Below are 20,457 nucleotides of genomic sequence, written 5' to 3' on the forward strand. Positions count from 1 at the left end.
ACAGGCCTCTTTGTGCAAAGGATCACTCGATATCAATGGTTCATGCTGTCGACAAGAGAAGAAATTGAAAAGGTCATCGTGTTGAAGATAATTCAGGAGAGTTCCCACGGGAACTGGACCGGAGGCGAGGGCTTGACGGACAAATGTGGATTGCCACCCTTTCTCTTACGAGGGAAACGGAAGCGCTTGGGCGCTGCTGCCTCCATCTTGGCGACCAAGGCGGCATGAAAGCGGTCGTAGAGGCCGCTGAGCTTTGGATTCTGAAATTGCCTGGATAATCCAGGCAATTTCAGAATCCAGGGAAATCCAGGCTGGATTTCCCATGGGGTGGGAATCATGGGTGGGAATGGTGCTTTATCTCATGCACGCACGCTGGATCGATACTCGGCGCTATAGTGCGAAATCGCGTCCAGGCGTGCAAAAAACGTGGTATTTACCAAAGCCACGCAACTTGAGCTTGGTTTGAGTCGAGATCGTTGCCACGCTGTCGATTGCATGCCGATTCCATCCATCCATGCGACTGACTGACTCCACACGTGATTTTTGCTTCGATCTCTTGCTACATGCACCACTGGGACGGGACGTCGGGTCGGGCAATGCAGAGAGGGGACGCAACTGACGATTTGAGTGGCTTTCCGAGTGTGACCGACGCAAACGTTTGGGCAAGGGACGTTTGAGCTCGTTGACAATGTACGGTAGTGCGAAGGAGTGTCGGCGTCGGGAGTCGCCGCGTGGTGGCGCAAAGCGGTGCAATTCCAGTTGCAGAAGAGACTCCGTCGGATCTTGGCTTAGTCTTTGGCAGTAGAACTCAATGCGCACGGCGTTCGCGACGCCGCTCGTTGGCTATTCCGGGGCGAATACTGACTGTACTACACATGATGCACACAATCTGCAAGAGTGACGATTAGTTTTTGATTGTGCTGCAAGAAGCGCCTACGACAACTCGTCCATCTTGGATCGACTGCGCGTCATTCGTCGAGCTGGTTGTGCATCGTGCCACAGCTCTTCTTCATCGCTCGCTGCAGCGTCATCCGGAGTTTCTGGACGGTGTCTGGTACAAGCATACGTGCCCTCATGGGTGTATTGGCCCAACTTTCGGCAACCGAGCACGGTGCACGCGTAATTGGGGAACGATATCCATGTGGGAGCGCAAAAGTAGGTGGCGTCCGCGCGGCCGAACCACGAGAGGTCCATATTCTTCATGTTGACGCCGCTGCGGCGAAAGAGGGCAGACAAAAGGGCGTTCTCATCGCGCACCGTGAGCGTCTCTTTTTGTGCTTGACGCAATCCCACCATTCGAAGACAGCGTCTTCGAGTTGGTTGAGCAACTCGTAGGCGCAGATTTCCAAGTCGGCAATCGGCGCCACCGATCGCCGCGTTGCTCGAGCCATTCGAATGGCCCGCAAGAAGCGAGGCACGAGGTACGCCGTGAGCGTGGGATTCTTCTTCGGAATGAATTCGATCGGAAAGCCCGCCGCCGATGACTTCGTGCCGTCGTCGACAATCACGTCGCCCAAGTACTCGTCAAACTTGTAGATGAAGACGGCCGCGACTCCGTCGACAAAGTCGTCCGTGAGCGACGGAAAGTGCCAGCCGAGCTCGTCGGGATCGAGACGATGCGGCAGCACGAACAGCGAATTCGGCACCATCGGGGCCGTTGTCTACACAATATGTCCTGGTAGAACCATGGAGCGCAACAAGCAGTGCGTGTACCCTGAGTACGGCCGTTCGGACCCAGTGCTTCTTTTTGGTCGTTTGCATCTTCCGGGCATGAGAAGGCACACCCTCCAGCGTTGCCGTACTCGGCGGCCAGAGCCGCGGTTGTGTGGTGTTGACGAGCCATGAGCGCTTCTGCCGCTCCTTGATTTCGCTTCGCAGCGTGTCGTCGACGACGGGCCGTCGCAACATGACGAAGTTGGCGGTGAGAAACACGTCTTGGAGCACGAGAGCAATGCGTGCTGGGTCCGTCTGCAAGTCGGCCACACCGACAAGTCTGAGTTGGCCTCGGAGCTCGGCGACCATCTTGTCGCTGACGTCCGGGTCCTGGACAATGGCAGACGCCAAGCAGAACGCCATACCAATAAAGTTGGAGCAGATCTCATGCTGGCGCAGCCATGCTACCTCGCCCCGCGCAGCTCCCAAGTCGCTGGGTAACGCCATCTCTGGGTCGGAAGCGTCCGCGTCGGTCAGGCGTGCGGTGACCTCTTCTTGGATCTTGCGGTTGTGCTCGTTGACGACCGGTCCAAAGCTCGCAAAGATATCACGAACGTCCTCGAGCACGTCGGCGCGGTCCAAAGGCGACGCGACGGATGACCCAGAGCTCGGCGTTCCAGCGCTCTCCGGACTTCTCGCAGCTGAAGACGACGGCTCGGGACTGTCCAACGACGGCGCATCCCATTCGTAGTCGATCTCGTCGTTGTTCCGGAGAGCATTGTTGCTACGAAAGCGGTCATGACCGCACTGGAGCACATTGGATGTACTCACATCAACGGCTGTGCGTCGTTCGTCGGCGGTGTGGTGCGCTTGGCGGGGTGACGAGTGTCGTCATCGCTGCCGCCGTCCATGTCGTCGTCGTCCTTGTCGCCGTCGCGACTGTCCAACGACGGCGCATCCCATTCGTAGTCGATCTCGTCGTTGTTCCGGAGAGCATTGTTGCTACGAAAGCGGTCATGACTGCACTGGAGCACATTGGATGTACTCACATCAACGGCTGTGCGTCGCTCGTCGGCGGTGTGGTGCGCTTGGCGGGGTGACGAGTGTCGTCATCGCTGCCGCCGTCCATGTCGTCGTCATCCTTGTCGCCGTCCTTGTTGCTGTCGATCGAGGTGACGAGGCTGCTGACGGGCGCGTTCGCCACCGGGACGACCTTGCACTGGTAGAACAGCAAGTACCCTTCGAGCTTCTCAATTTCGTCCGGCAACACCCACTTGAGCGGCTTGTTGTCGTCCATGAGGTACCACTCGTTCGGATGAGTGCGCACGTAGGCGACGTAATGCCCACCTGCCGTGAACTCGCCCAAGTGAACGACCACGGCCACGAGCTCGTACGATGCCTCGTTGAACATGATCTCGTGGTCGTTGATGACCTTGTGGCGGAGCTTCGTAGTGGCGTTGAAGCGGAGCAGGTCGACGACGAGCACCTGCGGCGACAAGAGCACGCGTTCGCGGGACGTGTGGTTTTGCACCTTCACCTTGCACGTTCCGCAATCCACTTTTTCCGTCGACTCTACGCCCCCCGCGGGATACTGCTCGGCGAGCGCGTTGGCGACGGAGCCCGACGCCGACTCGAGCGTCAAGGCGAGGACATATATGTGTTCCGTGTTGGAACGCGCGTCGTTGCACGTGACGCACGTCAAGGTCACGTCGTGATAAAGCATGACCGCTACCGGGACCGATGTGGACTCGAGCTGGTCGAGAAGCCAGTCGTAGTACTCGCGCACGTCTTCTTGGTGGCCGATATGGAACGCGAGAACGGGATGGTCGTCGCCGATCCACGACGTGTCGCCGTTGCGGATAGCAGTGAGCACGTCGGCGAGGGCCATGGCAAACGCATTGTCGTGCTCGTCAGAGGCTTTGGAGCGAAAGTCGGTGTGTGCGAGACTGTGGAGCACCGCGTTAATGTAGCAGGTGAGCCCGAGGTTCTTGAGACCAGCAGACACGGGAGACGCGAGGCTCGAGACGACGTCGGGGCAGCGGGTGTAGTGCTGTATAGCACTAGTCAACTGCTGCGAACGCGTGCGCAGGGCTCTGGAGCTGACGGGCTGCCGCGGAAGGCGGGCGATCGAGCGGTTTGACGTTACTGCTACCAGCGCGTCACGTTCGGCGAGAGTAGCTTGGTGCGCCAACTGCTCTTGCGCAAGGCGGCCTTCGAGCTCATGGATGCGCTCCTGCATCCGCGTCAAGACACCTTCGGTCTCGCGATGGGCCTCTTCGTTAAGCTGGATGAGCGCAGCATTCTCGCAGTTGGCAATCTCGAGACGCAACGACAACGCGTTGACGTCTTCTCCGCGCTGCTTGAGCGTCTCGATCTCGCGCTCAGCCGCCTGAAGCTTCGCCGCCACCGTTGCTGCTTCCGAGGCTTCTCGAAGCTTGCGGTCGTGCTCGGATCCTGGCCCATCGTCTTCGGCAAGTGTTGCAGTGGCCCTGTCGAGGAGCTGCTTCAAGTCGGCGATCGTCTTGTCATCGGTGCAATTTTGGTTCTTCAGCCTGTCCCTTTGGCGGGTGACGCGGTCGAGTATGCCCTGCGTTGCTTCAAGCGACGACTTGAGCACCGCGACCTCCGACGCGAGCGCAGCTTCCTTCGTCTCCTGTGAGCTCTCGGCACTCGTCGGGGGAGACGGCGACGGCCGCGATCGTCGAGAAGTCTTGACGACCGTCTGGACTTGAACGTCGTGCGTATCCCGTTGGCGCCGCGACGCCTTCTTCTTCTTCTTCGTCTTCTTCTTGTCTTCTTTCGCCATCGTGTCCGCTTTGGATGCAAATGCAAGTCGACTGCACTCGATGGGAAAGCTTCGGTGATTGGGCGAGCACGCGACCGAATCAGTTTTCGATCCCGTTCCTCGCTGTGTCGACGGGACACGTTGCAGTACGCTACGAGGTCGGTGGGCCCTCGATCGAGGCTTTGGGCGCGCCACCCCGCCTGCGTGGAGTCCTTGCTGCTACAGCACCGAGTTGGCATGCGACCATGGAGTGCGGTAGTAGCCATGCGCGCGTCGTCGTCACCCACGCGCTTTGCCCATGCTGTGGTACAAGTACCCTACTTGCCGGTGTTGTGGTATTGTAGAGTTTGTATGGAGCGACCATCATTTGTGGCCTCCAAACGTGGCACGACCAGGTGCACGCATCGGGCCATCCACGGCGTCTGCTAAAGCGTTGCGAGGTGCGTCAGCTCGCACGCAATGGACCTTGCCAAGTGTGCTGCAGTGAGGCACGAGTACGTCACGCATGTGGCATCACCTACAGGAGCGTCCCGACAGCTTCAACCCGACAGAACCGACGAGCAGTGGGGAGTGTCCGGATACGATTACCGGTCGACCGAAACCGTTCTTCGTTTCAAATTCAAATTTGCGGTGCGGAAGCAAGAAGCATGGCGACGACGATCGAGGTACATGGCCTTTCCGTGGGAAGATGAAGGGCTCATGGGACAGCAGGAAGCTCCCGAGGTCGAGGCTCATGGCTCCCAGCTCCATGCATCGAGTTCCTGGGACGACGAGAACGAGGCGCCGTCGCCGGTAGGCGCGCCTGTCTTCTGGTCAACGCTCACAAGCTGTAGCCACCGACGAAGGAGGAAGAACCCACGACCAAGCGCTTGTTGCGCTCGGCGGGTGCGCCCGTGGAGGACCTGCCCCTTCCCCCACTCCGGCGCAACAACCCCGACAAGGTTCCTCATTATCATGACTGGCCAGACCTGAAAAAGACGGCCCTCGCCGAGAAGAAGCTGCGCAATGCCATGGTACAATCTATCTTGCCAAGCATGTAGATGCATAATTTCCTTGCCCAGGAGACATCGATCGTGGCTTCGATCAGACACACCAAGCTCTGTCGCCTTGCGTCGGCAAAAAACGAGAAGGTAACACGATCATGCAATGCAACATGAGCAAAAGACGAACCGGTTGCATTGTAGGAGGAGAAGGCGATCAAGCAGTGCAACGCAACCTGGCGTTCAACGGCGAAGCTTCTGCTCGAACTCCTCGAGACGGAGACTTGGAATGGCCAGAGCCCGTACGGCGGCGTGTATGTGACTTCGTTGAGTCGTATGTTTTTCCTCATACTATCGTACAGGTGTGCTAGTGCGTTGTGCGCCCACCAAGAGTTTGAAGCCGACGACATGGTCGTCACGCTTCCCTGCACTCACCAGTATCACAAGAACTGTCTTCGCCCGTTTCTTCTCGGCGCGAACGCATGTCCGCATTGCCGCGTTCGCGTCTTAATGACCTATTTCCGGTAGCTCTCCGCACTTCAATGAACAATGAGTGTTGTTGCGTTCCATGCGTTCTACAATTGTCCAAGTACCTACCCACCTGCCAGGTATGGTAACGATACGGTCAAATACGGTAGCAGGACGATGTGTTCACGCCGAGAGCCGTGGGATAACGACACGACAGCGAATGGCATCACGTCGTACGAGGCGTGCATTGCCAAAGCCAACAAGCGCATCTCCACGACTAGGCAAGACGAGGCGCATATAGTTGCTCCAGAGCGCCGAATCGCACATGCTTCGTAGAGCGTGGAAGAGCGTGATCAAATTCAACCTCGACAAGTGGAGGTGCTGCGGCAGCCACGACCGTTGGGACAACGACATTGGCCAGTCCACGGCGTGCTTGACCGGCGCTTCGACACGAGTATCAAGTCCCTTTAAAGTACGGTCAACCAGAGCGTATTTAACCGGGTGCTTTGGCGTCTTTTCCAGAAAGCACCTGCTCAAGATACCGCACTTCATCGAGACTCATACATACATAGAGTGATATATGCCAGTCAAGTGCGCAACGTCAATGACGAGGTGTGGGGACTTTCGCACTTACGGGGTGGCCAAGCTGACGGCTGATTTACAAACCGGCGACGAGATGATGGCGGCCAAGAAGCACCGCCGGGAGGGCGAGAAGGTGTGGTGCCCCGACCGCAAGTCTGGCAGCTGGGCTCGATCGCCGAGGACGACGGCGAGTCGCTCTTCGTGCTCACGCCCGACGACAACGAGGAGCACAAGTTTGCCGTGACGCAGACGCACCCGTTCGACGTCTCGCACGCCCAGCTTTTGCCCAACGTCTCGGACATGGACAACCTGCACGAGGCGCCTCTGCTCGACCTGCTCCGGCGCCGCTACGAGCAGGACCTCATCTACACGTTCACGGGCGACATCCTCATTAGCATCAACCCGTACAAGAACATCCCGCTCCTCTACAACTTTCCCGAAATCGACTCGCTGAGCAAGCAAGAGAACCCGGCGCCGACTTGAACCTCGCCCGCTTTGTGCTTTTTGACATTCCCAACATGGAAGATCAAGTCATCTCCAAGGACACGCTCGGCAACACGTCGCTGCACTACGCCGTCATCCAAGAGTGCGACGACCTCATCGAGAGTCTCTTCAAGAAGGGCGCGCTCACTGCGATCCGCAACAACGCGGGCGACACACCCGTGGACCTCGCCAACGACGAGTCAATGCGCGAGCTCTTTGCCCCCGGCGCCGTCGTCGCCGTACGGATTTATGGTATAATTTGATGGCTTATCGATCTCTGTAGGTCCCTGCGGACCGCAGCTTGCTCCCGCGGCCGTCGGGTCCGCTCAAGGTGCGCGACGACACGTACGTCTCGGTGCTGCTGAGCGCCGTCGCGATTGCGGGTGGCGTGATGCAGACGCCCCACTTCCGCATCTACTCGATGGACCCGCGCCGCGCGGTGGTCGACACACCGCAGACGACGCCGGATGCGCTGATCCAGGACGGCCCGAGCCTCTGGTTTGGCAAAACGTGGCATCTCCAGGTGCCGCTCGAGCACATGACGGAAGGCTGCGTCGCGGTCTTTGAGCTGCTTCGGTACGACTACCACACGGACGGCCCGGAAGTGTTTTGCTGGACCTTCTTCCGCTTGGATCTGAGCAAGATCACGAGCGCGCCGCTGACGTTTGAAATGTACTCGCCACCCGTGGACCCGTACAGCCAGATCCTTGCCCGCATGCCCGGCGACTCGTTCTTCCAGGCCGAGCTCAACATCTCGTTGTAATAGTTGGTCGTGGCTATATATATGAACGTGTTTCGCGTTATCTTGGTTGTTACAAAGAGTTCGCATACGTAGAGACTAGCAATCTCCTTCTTCATTCGCTCGCCGGGCCGTGGCTGCGCAGGCGGCGGCGCGGGGGTGCATCTTGTTCCTCTGTAGTCGCGCGGGGACGCTTGTGGCCGCGGGTGAGGCCCATGATGACAAGTTCCGTAGATTCCTTCCAGGCGTCGCGATCGGCGGCGTGCATTCATGCGTGCAAGAGGCTTGTCGCATCCGTATTGGGTCGTGGTTGCTGGCGTCGATGCAGCCATCGCCGCCTAAGCGGTGAAAAGGCCATTGCTTTTACGTTGGGCGTCTACGCGCCGTGAGGTATGTAGTCGAAGAGACAAACGCTGACAGCGACAACCTCGGGCGTTCGTGCGAGGAGTGCGTACAAAGGCCTCGACCCTTGTCGCCCTCGTGGCGTTTCGAGGCATCCGGATAAATAGCCGGATACCAAAAGCAAGGGCATTTCCAAAATGGCCACCAAGACGACGAGCTACGCCGCCGCCGCAGCAGTGGGCGCTGCGTCGCGTTCGGAGTGCGCGCGTCATCTCGTGGCGCAGAGCCAGATGGCGCTTGTCTTGAGCGCCTCGCACTTGACGTCTTGCTGCTTGCATGCGGCAGCCAGCACCGAGACGGTCGCGACGACGTCACGAACCTCTCGCCCGCCGCGAATCTCTTGCTCGAGCTACCAACAATTGGAGCTTCTCGGGCGGTCAACAACAGTACCCATGGTCCACGGCATACTTCGCCATACCTCGTTCTTCCAGATGTCGACGTGGCTCTGGTTCGCGTTTGGCACAAGGTACCACGTGTCTTTGACGCGACTCGGGTCTCACAGAATGACTAGGCTTCTGACTCGAACGAGGTTTCTCGTCTGCCGCTGTAGGTGCATTACCTCCTCCATGTCGTGCTTATCCCAGGAAGAAGCATGCGCGCGCTCGTTCCGGACCAGCTCTGTACAGCCTTTATAGGGCTTTTGAGCAGTCGCATCTGCCGCTGACCAACCGCACGACGAAGGACACCGACGCGGCTCTCTACAATGAGCCGTCGCTCGCAGGTATCCGCACCTGCGCACGATCTTGCCGGTGCGTCATTCGACCGAGACGACGACGCTCTTCATAGCCTTCTCGTGGTCTCGCACCAAGCGCTTGTCATGCACAGCGCGGCCAAGGACGCCTTTGCGAGCGAGTGGAGGCACCTCAACTCCTGGTTCGTGTCGACCTCGCGCCGTCGGCTGCGATGTATGATGAGATGGTGCTGACGGTGCACGACCACGTCGACGGACTTTTTATGTGGTGCCGGGTCTCACGGACGCGTACCTCGAGACCGAGCTCTCCACCTCGAGCGCGCAGCGTGCTCTTACGACGCTTCGAGTTTGCCGGCGACGACCAAAAAGTCCAGTGCACCAAGCAGAAGCTCCAAACGCTTCGGCAGCAAAAGAAACTGCGCGGTCGCTTGGGCGAGGCCAAACACCTCGTGGCGCGCACGGCGCCGAGGCGTTCCAACCTGCGCTGCTGCACTTGGTGACGCCGATTCTGGCGCTTCTGCCGAGCCCGATGTTTGCGGACTTTGCCTTCACGCACCTCGGCAAGTGCGTCATGCCCACAAACCTCCACGCACATGGTCCGAGCCCACGTCGGCCCTGCACATTGGCTGCGGTATCTCGCCCGCGACGGTGGACCAGCTCAACGAGAACATCTTTGAGCGTCTCTTTTGACTTCTCTCGACCAACATCGTTTGCTCAACTGGGTGGACGACTACCATTTGCTAACGCACTGTACATGTACATGGTGTTCCTGATCTTTTGCACATTCTTGATGGCGTGCCGGCAGTATGTGCTGCCGCTCGTTGCTGTTCACGCCAAGATGATCTGTCAATAAGTCGAGCTCGAGGTCGGCGGCCCAGCGCTCGCTGCGCACGCTCGCGGTCACGCAGGCGTGGATCGAGCACAATGCCAAGGAGGAGATCCCGGCGTCGACCAACCGACGTTGTTTAGCAGCAGATCCCCGCCGGCGCGTCTTTGTTGTTAAACGTGTGCGCGCTAATCGTCGACGACCTTGGCTTGCTCTCGACGCTCGTGCAGGCTTGTCCTGCGTGCTCAAGGCGACGCTCGCCAAGGTCGAAGCTCAATTTGACGACCAAGACGAGGACTGGTGTCGACTTGACACCGATGCACTTAATGATTCTGTCAGTCGCTCGTTTTGACAAGGGCGGTGAAAACAAAACGCTGGCCGAAGCCATTTGGCCGCTCTCGTACGCAGTTCTTACCCATGAATCGGTCATGGGACCCGTCCTGATGCGGCTTCTTCGCCACGCGCAGGCCAAAGCCGCGACGCGGCCGCTGTGGCATAGGCTTGAAGCCGTTTCCCGACACGATTGCACCGGCGCTCGAGGGCACTTGATCGGAATTCTTGCCCGAGGCGCCACAGAGGCCAAGCACAATCCGTTTCGCGCGGCGGTCGAGCACACAACGATCTCGAGGCCGACGAGAGTATGTTGACGGTCTTGCCACGCCTCGGCGCCGGCGCGTGCATGGAGCACTGCGCCAAGACGGAGATCCTCTCGCACGTCATGACCTACGCCCAGTTTATTCTCCCGCTCCGCCTCGGCGACGCGCAGCACAGCGTCCATGCGCAAGGTCAGTGTCCATATGATGGAATCGTATGTACACGAACGGCCTCTTCACGCTCCTCAAAGCGCGAATCGAAGCGCCGTCCAAGAAGCTAGAAGCGCGCAGGCGAGTGTTGTCTGCCTCGCTCGCCAAGGACACGGACAAGGCCGAACGTCAGTGGTGCACCAGCTTTTTGCGTCGCTCTCGATCGTGTCCAAGGCCGTCCAGTGCGCGCTTGCGACGAGCATGTCGCTGCTCATGCTCGCGGTCAAGAACTGACAAAGTTCGTTGACTCTGGATGATTGTGCCATCGCTTGGTGACCGCATGGGCGCCGCGTTCAGTGTTTCGGTCGTCGTCAAGGGTCTTGGCATCGCCTCGCGCAAGCAGCATCTGGTCATTCGTGGGCCTCGAGGAAGCGAGAAGAACTCCAACCCGGACGCCCGCCAAGGCGCCTTGTCCGTCACGGAGTGCCTCTGTGAGCGCCTTGGCTTCCTCTAGGAGCTGTTCGTGACTGTGATTCGCCCGATCCTCTCAAGTCGTTCGCAGACACGAGCGCAGCCGTGTGCGTGGCCGCCATCGGCACGTCCAAGGACATCATGCGCAATCTCTCGGCGCATGGTGTCAAGCTATTCTGCCTTCGATCTTGCGTGCTCTTGACGATCCGGCGTGGCGTATGAAGCAGGCTGCCATCGAGCTCCTCGGCGCATGGCGTCGTGCACGCCCAAGCCGCTTGGCTCGAGCTTGCACAAGCCATTTCCAAACTCACGGCGTCCCTTCCACTTGTGCCGACCGAACGACGATAGGGCGGCAGCGATCCAGCACTTCGTGCGTGCGGTTGCGCTGAGTGTCGAGGCGGCCGGTGTCCAATGGCTTGCCGCTGAAACTTGCAAGTACTGCGAAGCCAACATTGCCGAAACGCGGTATCTTGCGTGCTGGCTCATCACAGCCTTTTGCCAGTCGGCAGCTGTCTCGTACCGTACGTCGAGCAAGGCCCGATCTATCTCAAGTACCAGTCGCGCTCTTCAACGACAGCGATGCGTCGGTCGTCGAGGCTGCGCTCTTGGCGTTTAGCAGCCTTAACACGACGATCCGGCCCGACGAGCTCGCCAAGCACATCGACTTTATTTGCAACAACCTCAGCTCCATTGTCAGTGACGCGCGCCATCGCAAGGGCGGTGTCGGTGCCACATGTCTCTTTTCGTACACACAACGGCAAGCTCGGTGTGCCACTTCACATATCAAGTGGCACATTGAGCTTGCCGTTGTGTGTTATGTTTCCTTCAAAGTGGCATATGCCATATATAATTCCCACATGACGCCACAAATAGTACAATTCGGCATATCGGGGCACCAGAGTTTCTGGCGCTGTTGATCGCGCGCGATGGAATACTGGCGTGGGTCCCGAAAATACGATCCTGCCGGCTTCGGGCTGTAGCACTTGTCCATAGTGAGTGGTGCGACATCTGGAAGCATCTTCAGGTCGTCCGCTTAACCCTCCAACGCCTGAACTTGTTTGAACTTTTAAGTTAACCCCGACACCGTAAAATGGACACAAGATTTTCTCAAGCCGATTGCAAACAGTCCGATTGCATACCGTACTACGGTAGTACACGCCCAAGCGCTAGACGAAACGACCTTTGCCAGCTCGCGCGTCCGGTTGAAAAGCTCGAAGTCCTCGATACGATCGCGCCCAAGGTCAGCCATTGGCCCAGGCCGACGCTCCGCCTACTCTCTGGTCGCGAACAGCCTTCCGATCCTCGCCGTGGAATTTCCACAGGCCGCGCCGCTCCTCCTGTAGCTCGACATGCATGTGTCGGCCACGCCCGCGCTCGACAGTGCCCAGTGCAGCTCCAGATGGTGCCAAAGGATTCTCGAGGCGCGGTCGAAAGGGGCAATCGACCACTTTAGCATGGACGCGCTCTGTAGCGTTGTCCAAGAGCACGAAGATGGAGTAACGGGCGGCGTGATCGACGCGCTCACGAGCTGCGCTGCTTTGACGAGTTCAAGTGCCTCATGCTACTGGAACAAGTCACACCAAACGACGCTTTTTCAGAGTACGTTGACGGATGCTTGGTCGTATACCTAGCGGCTCGTTTAATCCACGGCGACGTCTGGCCAACGATTCGTGTGGAATGAACGCTCTGATTTAGCCTCGTCTGAACCGACCCGAAAGTTTCAAGAGTGTTCATTTCAATTGCACCACAAACGAGGCTTAGAGTCTCCCGCTATTCATCTGCTACTCAGTTTTTCGGTCATAGTGCTTGAATGCAATGGATAGTTTATTGCCCATACTTGTTTTTGGGAACAAATTAGCTATTGGCAACGATAAGGTCTGAATTGAAAGCTCGATACTCACAGACATACAAATTGTATCAGTTATCCGAATACAATACAGTATATCAGGCTGATAGATCTTAAATAGTGTGAAATTGACCACTACTACCACGATCGACGCCGCACAGACGCGTTAACGCGAGGCTGCACCGGTTCCTGTCGTTCTATAGCATCCTCGTATCATGGAGATGAAGGTTTGGACGCCGAACGCAGCGCATGCATGCGAATCCCAACGTTGATTTTTCGAGGTGGCCAAAGAAACGCCCAGATGCACAACGTGTTTTCGCGCAGTTCGGAAACTCGACCGACTCCGAAGCGGGCAGCCACAGTTGGCTATGCATATGGACTGGCCCGGCGACTTGCGCTTGGGACGTGGTAGGCGCTTGGGCTCTCACAGCAAAGTCGTACTGCCGAGCGTCGTTTTTCGCCGACTTGTACATATAAATTCGAGTAAAAATGATGAGTTTTCGCAGAATCTGAGAGCGCTATGTCTCTTACATGGTATCGGAGAGTATGTTACATTGACAATGGTGGTTCTAGAGCCCGCTACGGCGCCGCTTGCATTTTAATATACTATTTAAATGCCTACACTATACCGGGAAATATTGGCTTCAAATAGTATGCTCAATATACTGTCAAGAACTCTCGCCGCAGAGCTTGAACAGTGACGACATACAGCGTTTCGTACTCTCCAAAGTGCATTCTATCACCATGCCAAGTATGAGCGCTTTCGTTTCAATCATGAATTGTGCTCCAACTCTCGCTCCACCGAGCGTTTGGCGTTCGAATGTGGCTATATTTGGTATTAATGGCAATACCAAATTAAGGTTGGACGCGCACAACGCGAGCCATTACATGGCGCTTTGAGCCTTCATAATCCTAGGCAGACGTGTCCTTGGCCACTGAAATGATCCCGGCGTTGCGGCTCCGCGCATAGAGCGTGGTTTCGAATATGCAAATCAATTCATCGCAAAATCACCCAGTATTTTCACTCATATATCTACATGGAGTAGCTCTACGTTGGCGCCGGAGGAGCGTCTCGAGTCGGCGCTGCCCGACGCCCTTGCGCTCGGCGCGCTCGCGTCGAAGCTGGTCGAGGCGACTGGAGGAAGACGACGATGACTTGACTGTCTTCGTCTTCTTGAGCTCCGTGTGCGTCGTATTACCGGCAAAGTCGAGCACGTCGGCTTCCCGCGTATCGTTGGCGGCGGCCATGAGTACCTTGGGCTTGCCCACAATCGCAGCCATGGGGTCGGCGCTCGCTGCACGTGGCGTCTCGGTGGCGTCGTTGTCGTCTTGGCTCTACTGGGGGACAGGCTTGCGAAGGCGGCTTGCGTCGGCCCGTCTGGCAGTGGACCAGGCATAGCGTTTCGCCGAGCGCGATACCTTTGTCGGTGTACTTCTTGATGCAGGCGACTGGCGGCGGCGCGGTCAATGGCCGGCGGCGTCGGCTTGGTCTTCTTGAGCGCCTCGACCCGGCCGCCGAGGTTCCGCTTGCGCTTCTCGCGGAAGGCAGTGCGTTCTGCCTCTTCGTGCAGCCCAACGTCGGGCCGGACCTTCCCGATGTTGGCGCGCGCCCACACCACTTCTTGTGCTTGCGGATCCGCAGCCCGGCTCGTTTGGAACTCGATCTGGAATGGATGTTTCTATTGGCCCCATTATTGATTCTTTCTAGCCAATCACAAGACATGGTCACGTCGTCATAAATAGTGTGCGCCAATTCAGCACAACGACGAGTAGCAGTCCACAGACGCGCCAGCGCTACGTAGCAGCCGTGTATACATCTCCACACACTTTTTGAGCGACGCACAAGTCGTTTCCGACGCTGCACGTAGCGCAATCACGCGCAAATCCATTTTCCATTTTTCGAGGTGGTGGCAGAATTGCCCAAATACTTCACGTGACATCGCGGGGTTCCAAAGCTCCAAGGGCCGTAAAACTGGCTGCCACAGTTGGCGATGGGTCTCGACCCGGTGTGCGACCAGCTTGTTGGTCGCCGTCGTTGCTTGGGCACTCACACCAAACTCGAACTGCTGAGCGTCGGTTTTCACGAAATACGACACGCAATTTCGGTTGAAAATGCGTCGAAGTCACGGAAATCGAGGACACTATCTCTCTTTGTTTATGTTAAAGAGCGTGTTGCGTGTGGGCGAGGGAGGCAAAGTGCGCGCGATACCGCTGCGTGATGAGGCCTTGTATCCTGTACAGTATTTCAGTATAGAGAAAAAGCACACTATATCAAAATATTATTCGCCGCTGACATTTACTCTCGCTACAGAGCTCACACGGCGACGCCACATAGCATTTTAGACTCCCTAAAGTGTGGTCTAGCACTCATACAAGTATGGACCATTTCATTTCTAAACTTCATCTTGGTCGATCCACCGGCGCGGCGGGCCTGTGTTCACCAAAATATGGCTATTTATGGTAGTAAATGCCGAACGCCAAACATAATGCCAGGTGACGCCACACAGACGACGTCGAGGCTCCACCGGCACCACCGACAGCGTCTTCGACGTCATGCAGCGACGTCAAAACCCTGGATGTACGTACTTAAACTGTCGCCACGCTTCCGTCATGGCCGTGTGCATATACTAGAGATGCTTTAGCGATCGTCGTCGACTTACACTGTTAATTGCAAAAAGAGAGCCAGCCATATACTCAAATTACCGTATTTTATACGCGTCTTCGACGTCATGCAGCGACGTCAAAACCCTGGATGTACGTACTTAAACTGTCGCCACGCTTCCGTCATGGCCGTGTGCATATACTAGAGATGCTTTAGCGATCGTCGTCGACTTACACTGTTAATAAGACTTCGCGGGTAAATTGAGAAAATTAATTCTTACAATTTCCCACTGTACTTGTCAATGTATACTCTGCAGTTTGCGAAAATGCACCAAAATTGGGCGAGTCACAACTCCATGAAATGGAGCGACAGAACCAAGCTGAATGCGTTAACGTGTGCATCGTACTAGGGGCTATCGATAGCACTATGACTGATCTTCTTGCAACAAGTCTTCGCGACGATATGATCGATTGTTCGAAAATGCTCCAAAATTTCAAGCCGTTTTCTCAAATTGAGATGTTCAATTTCGGACCCTGGTCGGTTCGGCGCTTTTGAATAAAAATATCTTGAAATTTGTAGCGTGAAGCACCCCCTATTATGTACCCCTGGCTCTAGCCCCCAAATCACTATTACGTCAACACAGCCAGCCCGTTTCAATTTCACACTGGTCGCCAAAGGGCGGCAAGGTTATGGTCTCTGTAACGTCTCAAGACTCGATGTGGAAAGTCACATCCTTTTCGCGCTTGCAGTAGCACTAATGTCTTCCCCGCGCCTTGCGAGGCGCTCTTGCCCTTGGTGCGCCGAGCGGCCTTCGCACGCACACCAAAGTCCAAGATAGAAACTGAGTATTCCTGCAGGAGCCGACCTCAACGGTCGAAACTCCCGCTTAACCGTAGACATCGAACTACCCACACGTCATCTCCATACCGAGATCTTCGGGCACCGGCGGATAACCTTAGTCGATACTATCCGTGCAGTATCCGTGCACATCAAGCACCACCCTTGCTATCTCGACGATTCGTGTGGTATTGGCAAGGTCATACATTTGTATTTGTTATACATCTCGGACGATCGACGACGCGACAACGCCCCCGCAGCGCCGGGTCGTCAGTGCTGATGCCGCGGCGGACGCGGCTTGAAAAACACCATTTGATATGGTTGCCCGCCGCACGTCGCATGCAAATGTTGTTTGCAATTGTCTTCTTCGGTCGCGGAGCCTTGCAGCGGCACCCATTTCGTACGTGTGGTCACGGCCGCGCGGACGCTCGCGACCGATGTGCCAGCGTCAACAACGACGCCCAGAACGTCGTGGGCAGCGTCGCAGACGACGTCAATGCTTGCCGCGAGGACGGCGGGCGCATCGTCGCGCGACGCTTCGTGGCCCACGATGCAGTAGCTCCGGCGTGTGGGGACGTGTTCGATGCGGTAGGTTGGCATCGTCACGTCGTGTGGCAGCGGCGGCGCACCACGATCCAACAGCGTGCACGTCGCGTTGTGAATGTAGAGCGAGGCGCCGGCGCAGTAGCCGGACACTGTCTCGTAGCCGGTCAAGTCGGGCACGGCCGCGTCGACGGCGTGGATAAGGCACGGCTGCGTGGTCTCGAGGACCGACCACTCGTCGCTGCACGACGCGCCGTGGGTGCCGTTAAGGAGTGTACCGTTATTTGTCTCCTTGGTGCCATGGAGAGTAAGGAAAGCAGGCCCCGTGGCGGCAGCGCTGCTCAGTGCTAGGACGAGCGAGAGCAGTCGCATGGTGGCGGAAGAGTCTGAAATGCCAAGATCGCATAGGGTGTCGAATGGCATCTATTTCGGACTCTCAGAGAAACCCATAGAAACCGCTTTCCAATATCGATGGGCCTGATGGGCCATCGACGCAAATACGTACCAGTCTGAAAATGGATCCGAAACGGCCGGGTTTTGACTTGGCGATATTTCGCCAGTCTGGTACGGTAAGAAGTGCTTTCCATTCCTTCGGGTGACTCTTAGCAGACGCACCTGAAGGCGACACTACTTGTGGAAGGTATCATAGCAATGGACCGAATGTTGGGTGAAGTGGCAAGCATTGGGAGGGATTCCAAGACGCAGCAATTGCCCTGTGATGCCAAACAAGTGCACGTGATGCAAACAGTCGGTAAAGTCGCTGAGTCTGCTCCGTGGCTTGAACAATAGACTATGGAAGAGTACAGTATACGAGAATGCCGCCGCTCACCACCGCACAATGAATCAAGTACAGCAGCAAAACTATATAAATTCAATATATGTACTCGTGCTAGTAAGCACATTCTTATCCCGTAAGTTTCAGTCCTCCAGCAACCGAGGTTTGACCTTTTCCGGCTTCGTGGCTTGGCGTACAGTGCCAGTACAGCCGTGCACGAGTGAGTGGTATACACGTAAGTAGACGACCGACGAAATAGTCAGCTAGACGTAATGGCACGCACAACATTAGTACAACCAGGATGTTTCGGGCATCGCAGTAAGTTTCATACAACTCGATGCAATTGCGAATACGGGATACACCGAGGTGTGCTTCAGTGTATGGGGATGGCGAGCATTACTTTAAGTTGGGCGTTGAGGGGCTAACACACAATGACACCGTTTATATCCAGCTGGTTTCAGCTGGTTTATATCTATTCATTTATCATCTATCCATAAATGTACCTGTGTGCGAGTAGCCTGATTAAAATTTGTGGACCATCGTCGGTAGCTTACCAACTAGGTTCCTGCGGAGTGGGCTGGTAGGAAACCTCTGTTTGAGGGAACGTGAAACTGAAGTGTACCCCATTTGTGAAGCAGGAAAAGAGCGAAAAATGAAAAGATAAGCATGATTGTGGATAAAAGCAGTCGATGTACAATGTACAAGGAGGCTGAGGATGTGCTCACTGAGTGCTGTACCAGTGGAGGAGACGCTTGGCCTCGGGCAACGAAGCAGCAATGGAAATGCATGTATGAGCGGAGGCTGAGATGGCGCCATCGTTGACTTTGAAACGCTGAAGCAAGAGGCACTGGCCAAACCGATCTTGTGTCGCTGAGCGGGCATGCTTGCCGTACAACGTAAGACGAATGGTGGCGCGAGAGCCGCCTGCCGAGTCATCCACCAGCGTGGCAAAGCTCTTGTCGTCGGCGCTAGGTTCAAGTGAGTGGCAGATCGCGAGCATGCCAACGTCTTCGATGACTTGGAGCGCGGGCATCGTTGGCATCGCTGTAATGTCTCCAGAGACATTGATCTCCGGGATGAGGAGGTCGTCGTCCACCCAGCGGACGATGGTGTCCGAGAACAATCGGAGGCCGAAGTCGGGGTGCGGGTCGAATTTACGACCGAAATCGTCGTGGCTAGAGACCAGCGCGTTCGTGATGATGTACACGTTGTCGAGCTGGAGCTCGGCGTCGAAGCGGGTCGCGTTCGTCTCCTGGGCGGCGCGCGCATCCGCTTTGGCCTGGCGCTCTTTGTCAAGCCGCGCAGCCTTCTCTTCGGGCGTCTCACTCGCCTTCTGAGCGGCGCGTGCTTTGGCTTTGCCCTGGCGCTGCTTTTGGAGCCGCGTAGCCTCGTCGTCCGACGTCGCGTTCGTCTCCTGGGCTGCGCGGGCCTTGGCTTTGCCCTGGCGCTGCGTTTGGAGCCGCGCGGCCTTCTCTTCAGGTGTTGTGTGCATGCTTTTTTTAGATGGTGGTGCACACAGACAACCCCGGCGCAACGCCACAGAGCGCAACACCACAGAGCTCGAGCGACATGGCGCCAAGATGGTACAAGAGTAGGACACATCGGTTGTATCAGGGAGTTTTGACCAATGGGAAAGAGGTTCAGCGACACGCCGCGAAGAAGGTATCTTTTGAATTTCTACCAATCACTGCAGCCGCGGACACAATTTCTACCAATCACTGCAGTCGTGGACACGGAGACGGACAGACGGACAGACAGACGGACAGACAATTAATCCCCCCTGGGCTGGTGTAACCAGAGGTTCCTACCAGTATAAATTTAGATTCTTCAATCTATTTTTTGACGGTTAGAAATGAGACGAGCAAGCTCGGGCCTACCGATGACACGCGCGCCGACGCCAACGAGTCGCGTGCTGCCGTCGCCTCTAGACAAGCGAAGGTACAAAGACTCACTAACGACGCAACGGTGACACGACCTTGTTTCGCAGCGATGCGGACGAGAAGCCGCAGTCCACGCTGCCGTATCTCAAACCGCCCCACCCCGAGCGCCGTCCGTAGATGCCGCCATGCTCTCCGTCTTCAAGTCGGACTGCGTCCTTCTCCAATCCAAAATGGTGGGTGGTGATCGCGATGAGCGGTGGGTTTTCTTCTCTTGCATTTACCGCCGCTTGAGCAACGCGTTCAATGGACTGTAGAGCTCCAGCAACGATTGAAGCCGAGTTCAAACTCGTTCTTCAACAGGTGGGTTGCTTCCTTCATTGTTTTTGGCCCATGTTGACGCCAAGGCAACCGACATTGGTGGGCTCCTCGCAAGGGAAAATACGCAACGGTTGACGAAGCACTGCGCATCTCGACACTCAAGGTTTGGACTTGGCTCATTCCTTCAAATATACCACAGACTTTTGTAGCTTGGGCTGCGCGAACTCCTCGACCGCAAGATGCAGACCCTCGAAAAACAAGTGCTCCAGGTACGGTGCAGCGGAAACGATTCGATGTGGAGTTTCGCGTTGTAGCAAACCGAGTTGGGCCCAGCCTCCGAGATACCAGCGTCGTTGTCTCGACTTCCGTCCTTCCTCGCTCTTATTGACAGGTACGCATCTAATTCGTTCCAACGTCAAGTAGACAACATTCCCGAGTGTAGAACATTGCAGCTGCACCGATCCAACTCATCGTCCACCAAGGGCGCTCGCCTTTTCGCCCCGGAATGCAAATCCGCGCCCGTCGATAACCAGAGACCGGCGGATGCAGCCAAAGTCGAGGCAGACATCCAGGCATTGACAAGGCAAATCGATACGCTGCAAAGTCAGAACAAGCTGCGCAGGCCAATTACGCCCGCCAAGAGGCAGCGTGGCGCCATGAGCGCGGGCTCCTGGAGCTGCGCTGCCAGCAACAAAAGACATGCTCGTGCAGCTCACAGAGGCCGTCGACTTGCACAGCAGTCAATCCAATCTGCTGCGACGCGAGTGCCAGAGCCGAGCCGAGACCCTTGACGAGCTCTCACGCCAAGCACGTCTATCAATTTCATGCGAGAG

General features: G+C 56.7%; 7 protein-coding genes across 7 annotated transcripts; 5 read left to right on the plus strand and 2 right to left on the minus strand.

Moving 5' to 3' along the window:
* Positions 1–968: 968 nt before the first annotated feature.
* On the minus strand, positions 969–4,459 carry SPRG_01373 (hypothetical protein; the record flags this gene model as incomplete). Its single annotated transcript, XM_012339592.1, has 6 exons — positions 969–1,051; positions 1,104–1,245; positions 1,305–1,661; positions 1,714–2,437; positions 2,485–2,655; positions 2,703–4,459. The coding sequence occupies 6 exons, from the start codon at positions 4,457–4,459 to the stop codon at positions 969–971; spliced, it is 3,234 nt and encodes a 1,077-aa protein (XP_012194982.1).
* A 2,103-nt stretch (positions 4,460–6,562) lies between these two features.
* Positions 6,563–6,951, plus strand: SPRG_01374 (hypothetical protein; the record flags this gene model as incomplete). Its single annotated transcript, XM_012339593.1, has 2 exons — positions 6,563–6,601; positions 6,631–6,951. The coding sequence occupies 2 exons, from the start codon at positions 6,563–6,565 to the stop codon at positions 6,949–6,951; spliced, it is 360 nt and encodes a 119-aa protein (XP_012194983.1).
* A 35-nt stretch (positions 6,952–6,986) lies between these two features.
* Positions 6,987–7,714, plus strand: SPRG_01375 (hypothetical protein; the record flags this gene model as incomplete). The annotated part of the gene is made up of 2 exons (XM_012339594.1): positions 6,987–7,190; positions 7,235–7,714. The coding sequence occupies 2 exons, from the start codon at positions 6,987–6,989 to the stop codon at positions 7,712–7,714; spliced, it is 684 nt and encodes a 227-aa protein (XP_012194984.1).
* Positions 7,715–10,249: 2,535 nt separating this feature from the next.
* Positions 10,250–10,646, plus strand: SPRG_01376 (hypothetical protein; the record flags this gene model as incomplete). Its single annotated transcript, XM_012339595.1, has 2 exons — positions 10,250–10,394; positions 10,534–10,646. 2 exons carry the CDS (start codon positions 10,250–10,252, stop codon positions 10,644–10,646), a joined length of 258 nt encoding a protein of 85 aa, XP_012194985.1.
* Positions 10,647–16,387: 5,741 nt separating this feature from the next.
* On the plus strand, positions 16,388–17,002 carry SPRG_18990 (hypothetical protein; the record flags this gene model as incomplete). Its single annotated transcript, XM_012339804.1, has 1 exon — positions 16,388–17,002. One exon carries the CDS (start codon positions 16,388–16,390, stop codon positions 17,000–17,002), a length of 615 nt encoding a protein of 204 aa, XP_012195194.1.
* A 1,145-nt stretch (positions 17,003–18,147) lies between these two features.
* SPRG_01377 (hypothetical protein) lies at positions 18,148–18,918 on the minus strand (the record flags this gene model as incomplete). Its single annotated transcript, XM_012339596.1, has 1 exon — positions 18,148–18,918. One exon carries the CDS (start codon positions 18,916–18,918, stop codon positions 18,148–18,150), a length of 771 nt encoding a protein of 256 aa, XP_012194986.1.
* Positions 18,919–19,251: 333 nt separating this feature from the next.
* SPRG_18991 (hypothetical protein) lies at positions 19,252–20,431 on the plus strand. Its single transcript, XM_012339805.1, has 7 exons — positions 19,252–19,364; positions 19,414–19,562; positions 19,621–19,666; positions 19,711–19,787; positions 19,834–19,893; positions 19,939–20,015; positions 20,067–20,431. Exons 2-7 carry the CDS (start codon positions 19,492–19,494, stop codon positions 20,201–20,203), a joined length of 468 nt encoding a protein of 155 aa, XP_012195195.1. The 5' UTR covers positions 19,252–19,364; positions 19,414–19,491; the 3' UTR covers positions 20,204–20,431.
* Positions 20,432–20,457: the final 26 nt, after the last annotated feature.

This window comes from Saprolegnia parasitica (genome assembly GCF_000151545.1).
Source record: "Saprolegnia parasitica CBS 223.65 unplaced genomic scaffold supercont2.3, whole genome shotgun sequence".
In the NCBI taxonomy this organism is placed as follows: Eukaryota; Oomycota; class Saprolegniomycetes; order Saprolegniales; family Saprolegniaceae; genus Saprolegnia; species Saprolegnia parasitica.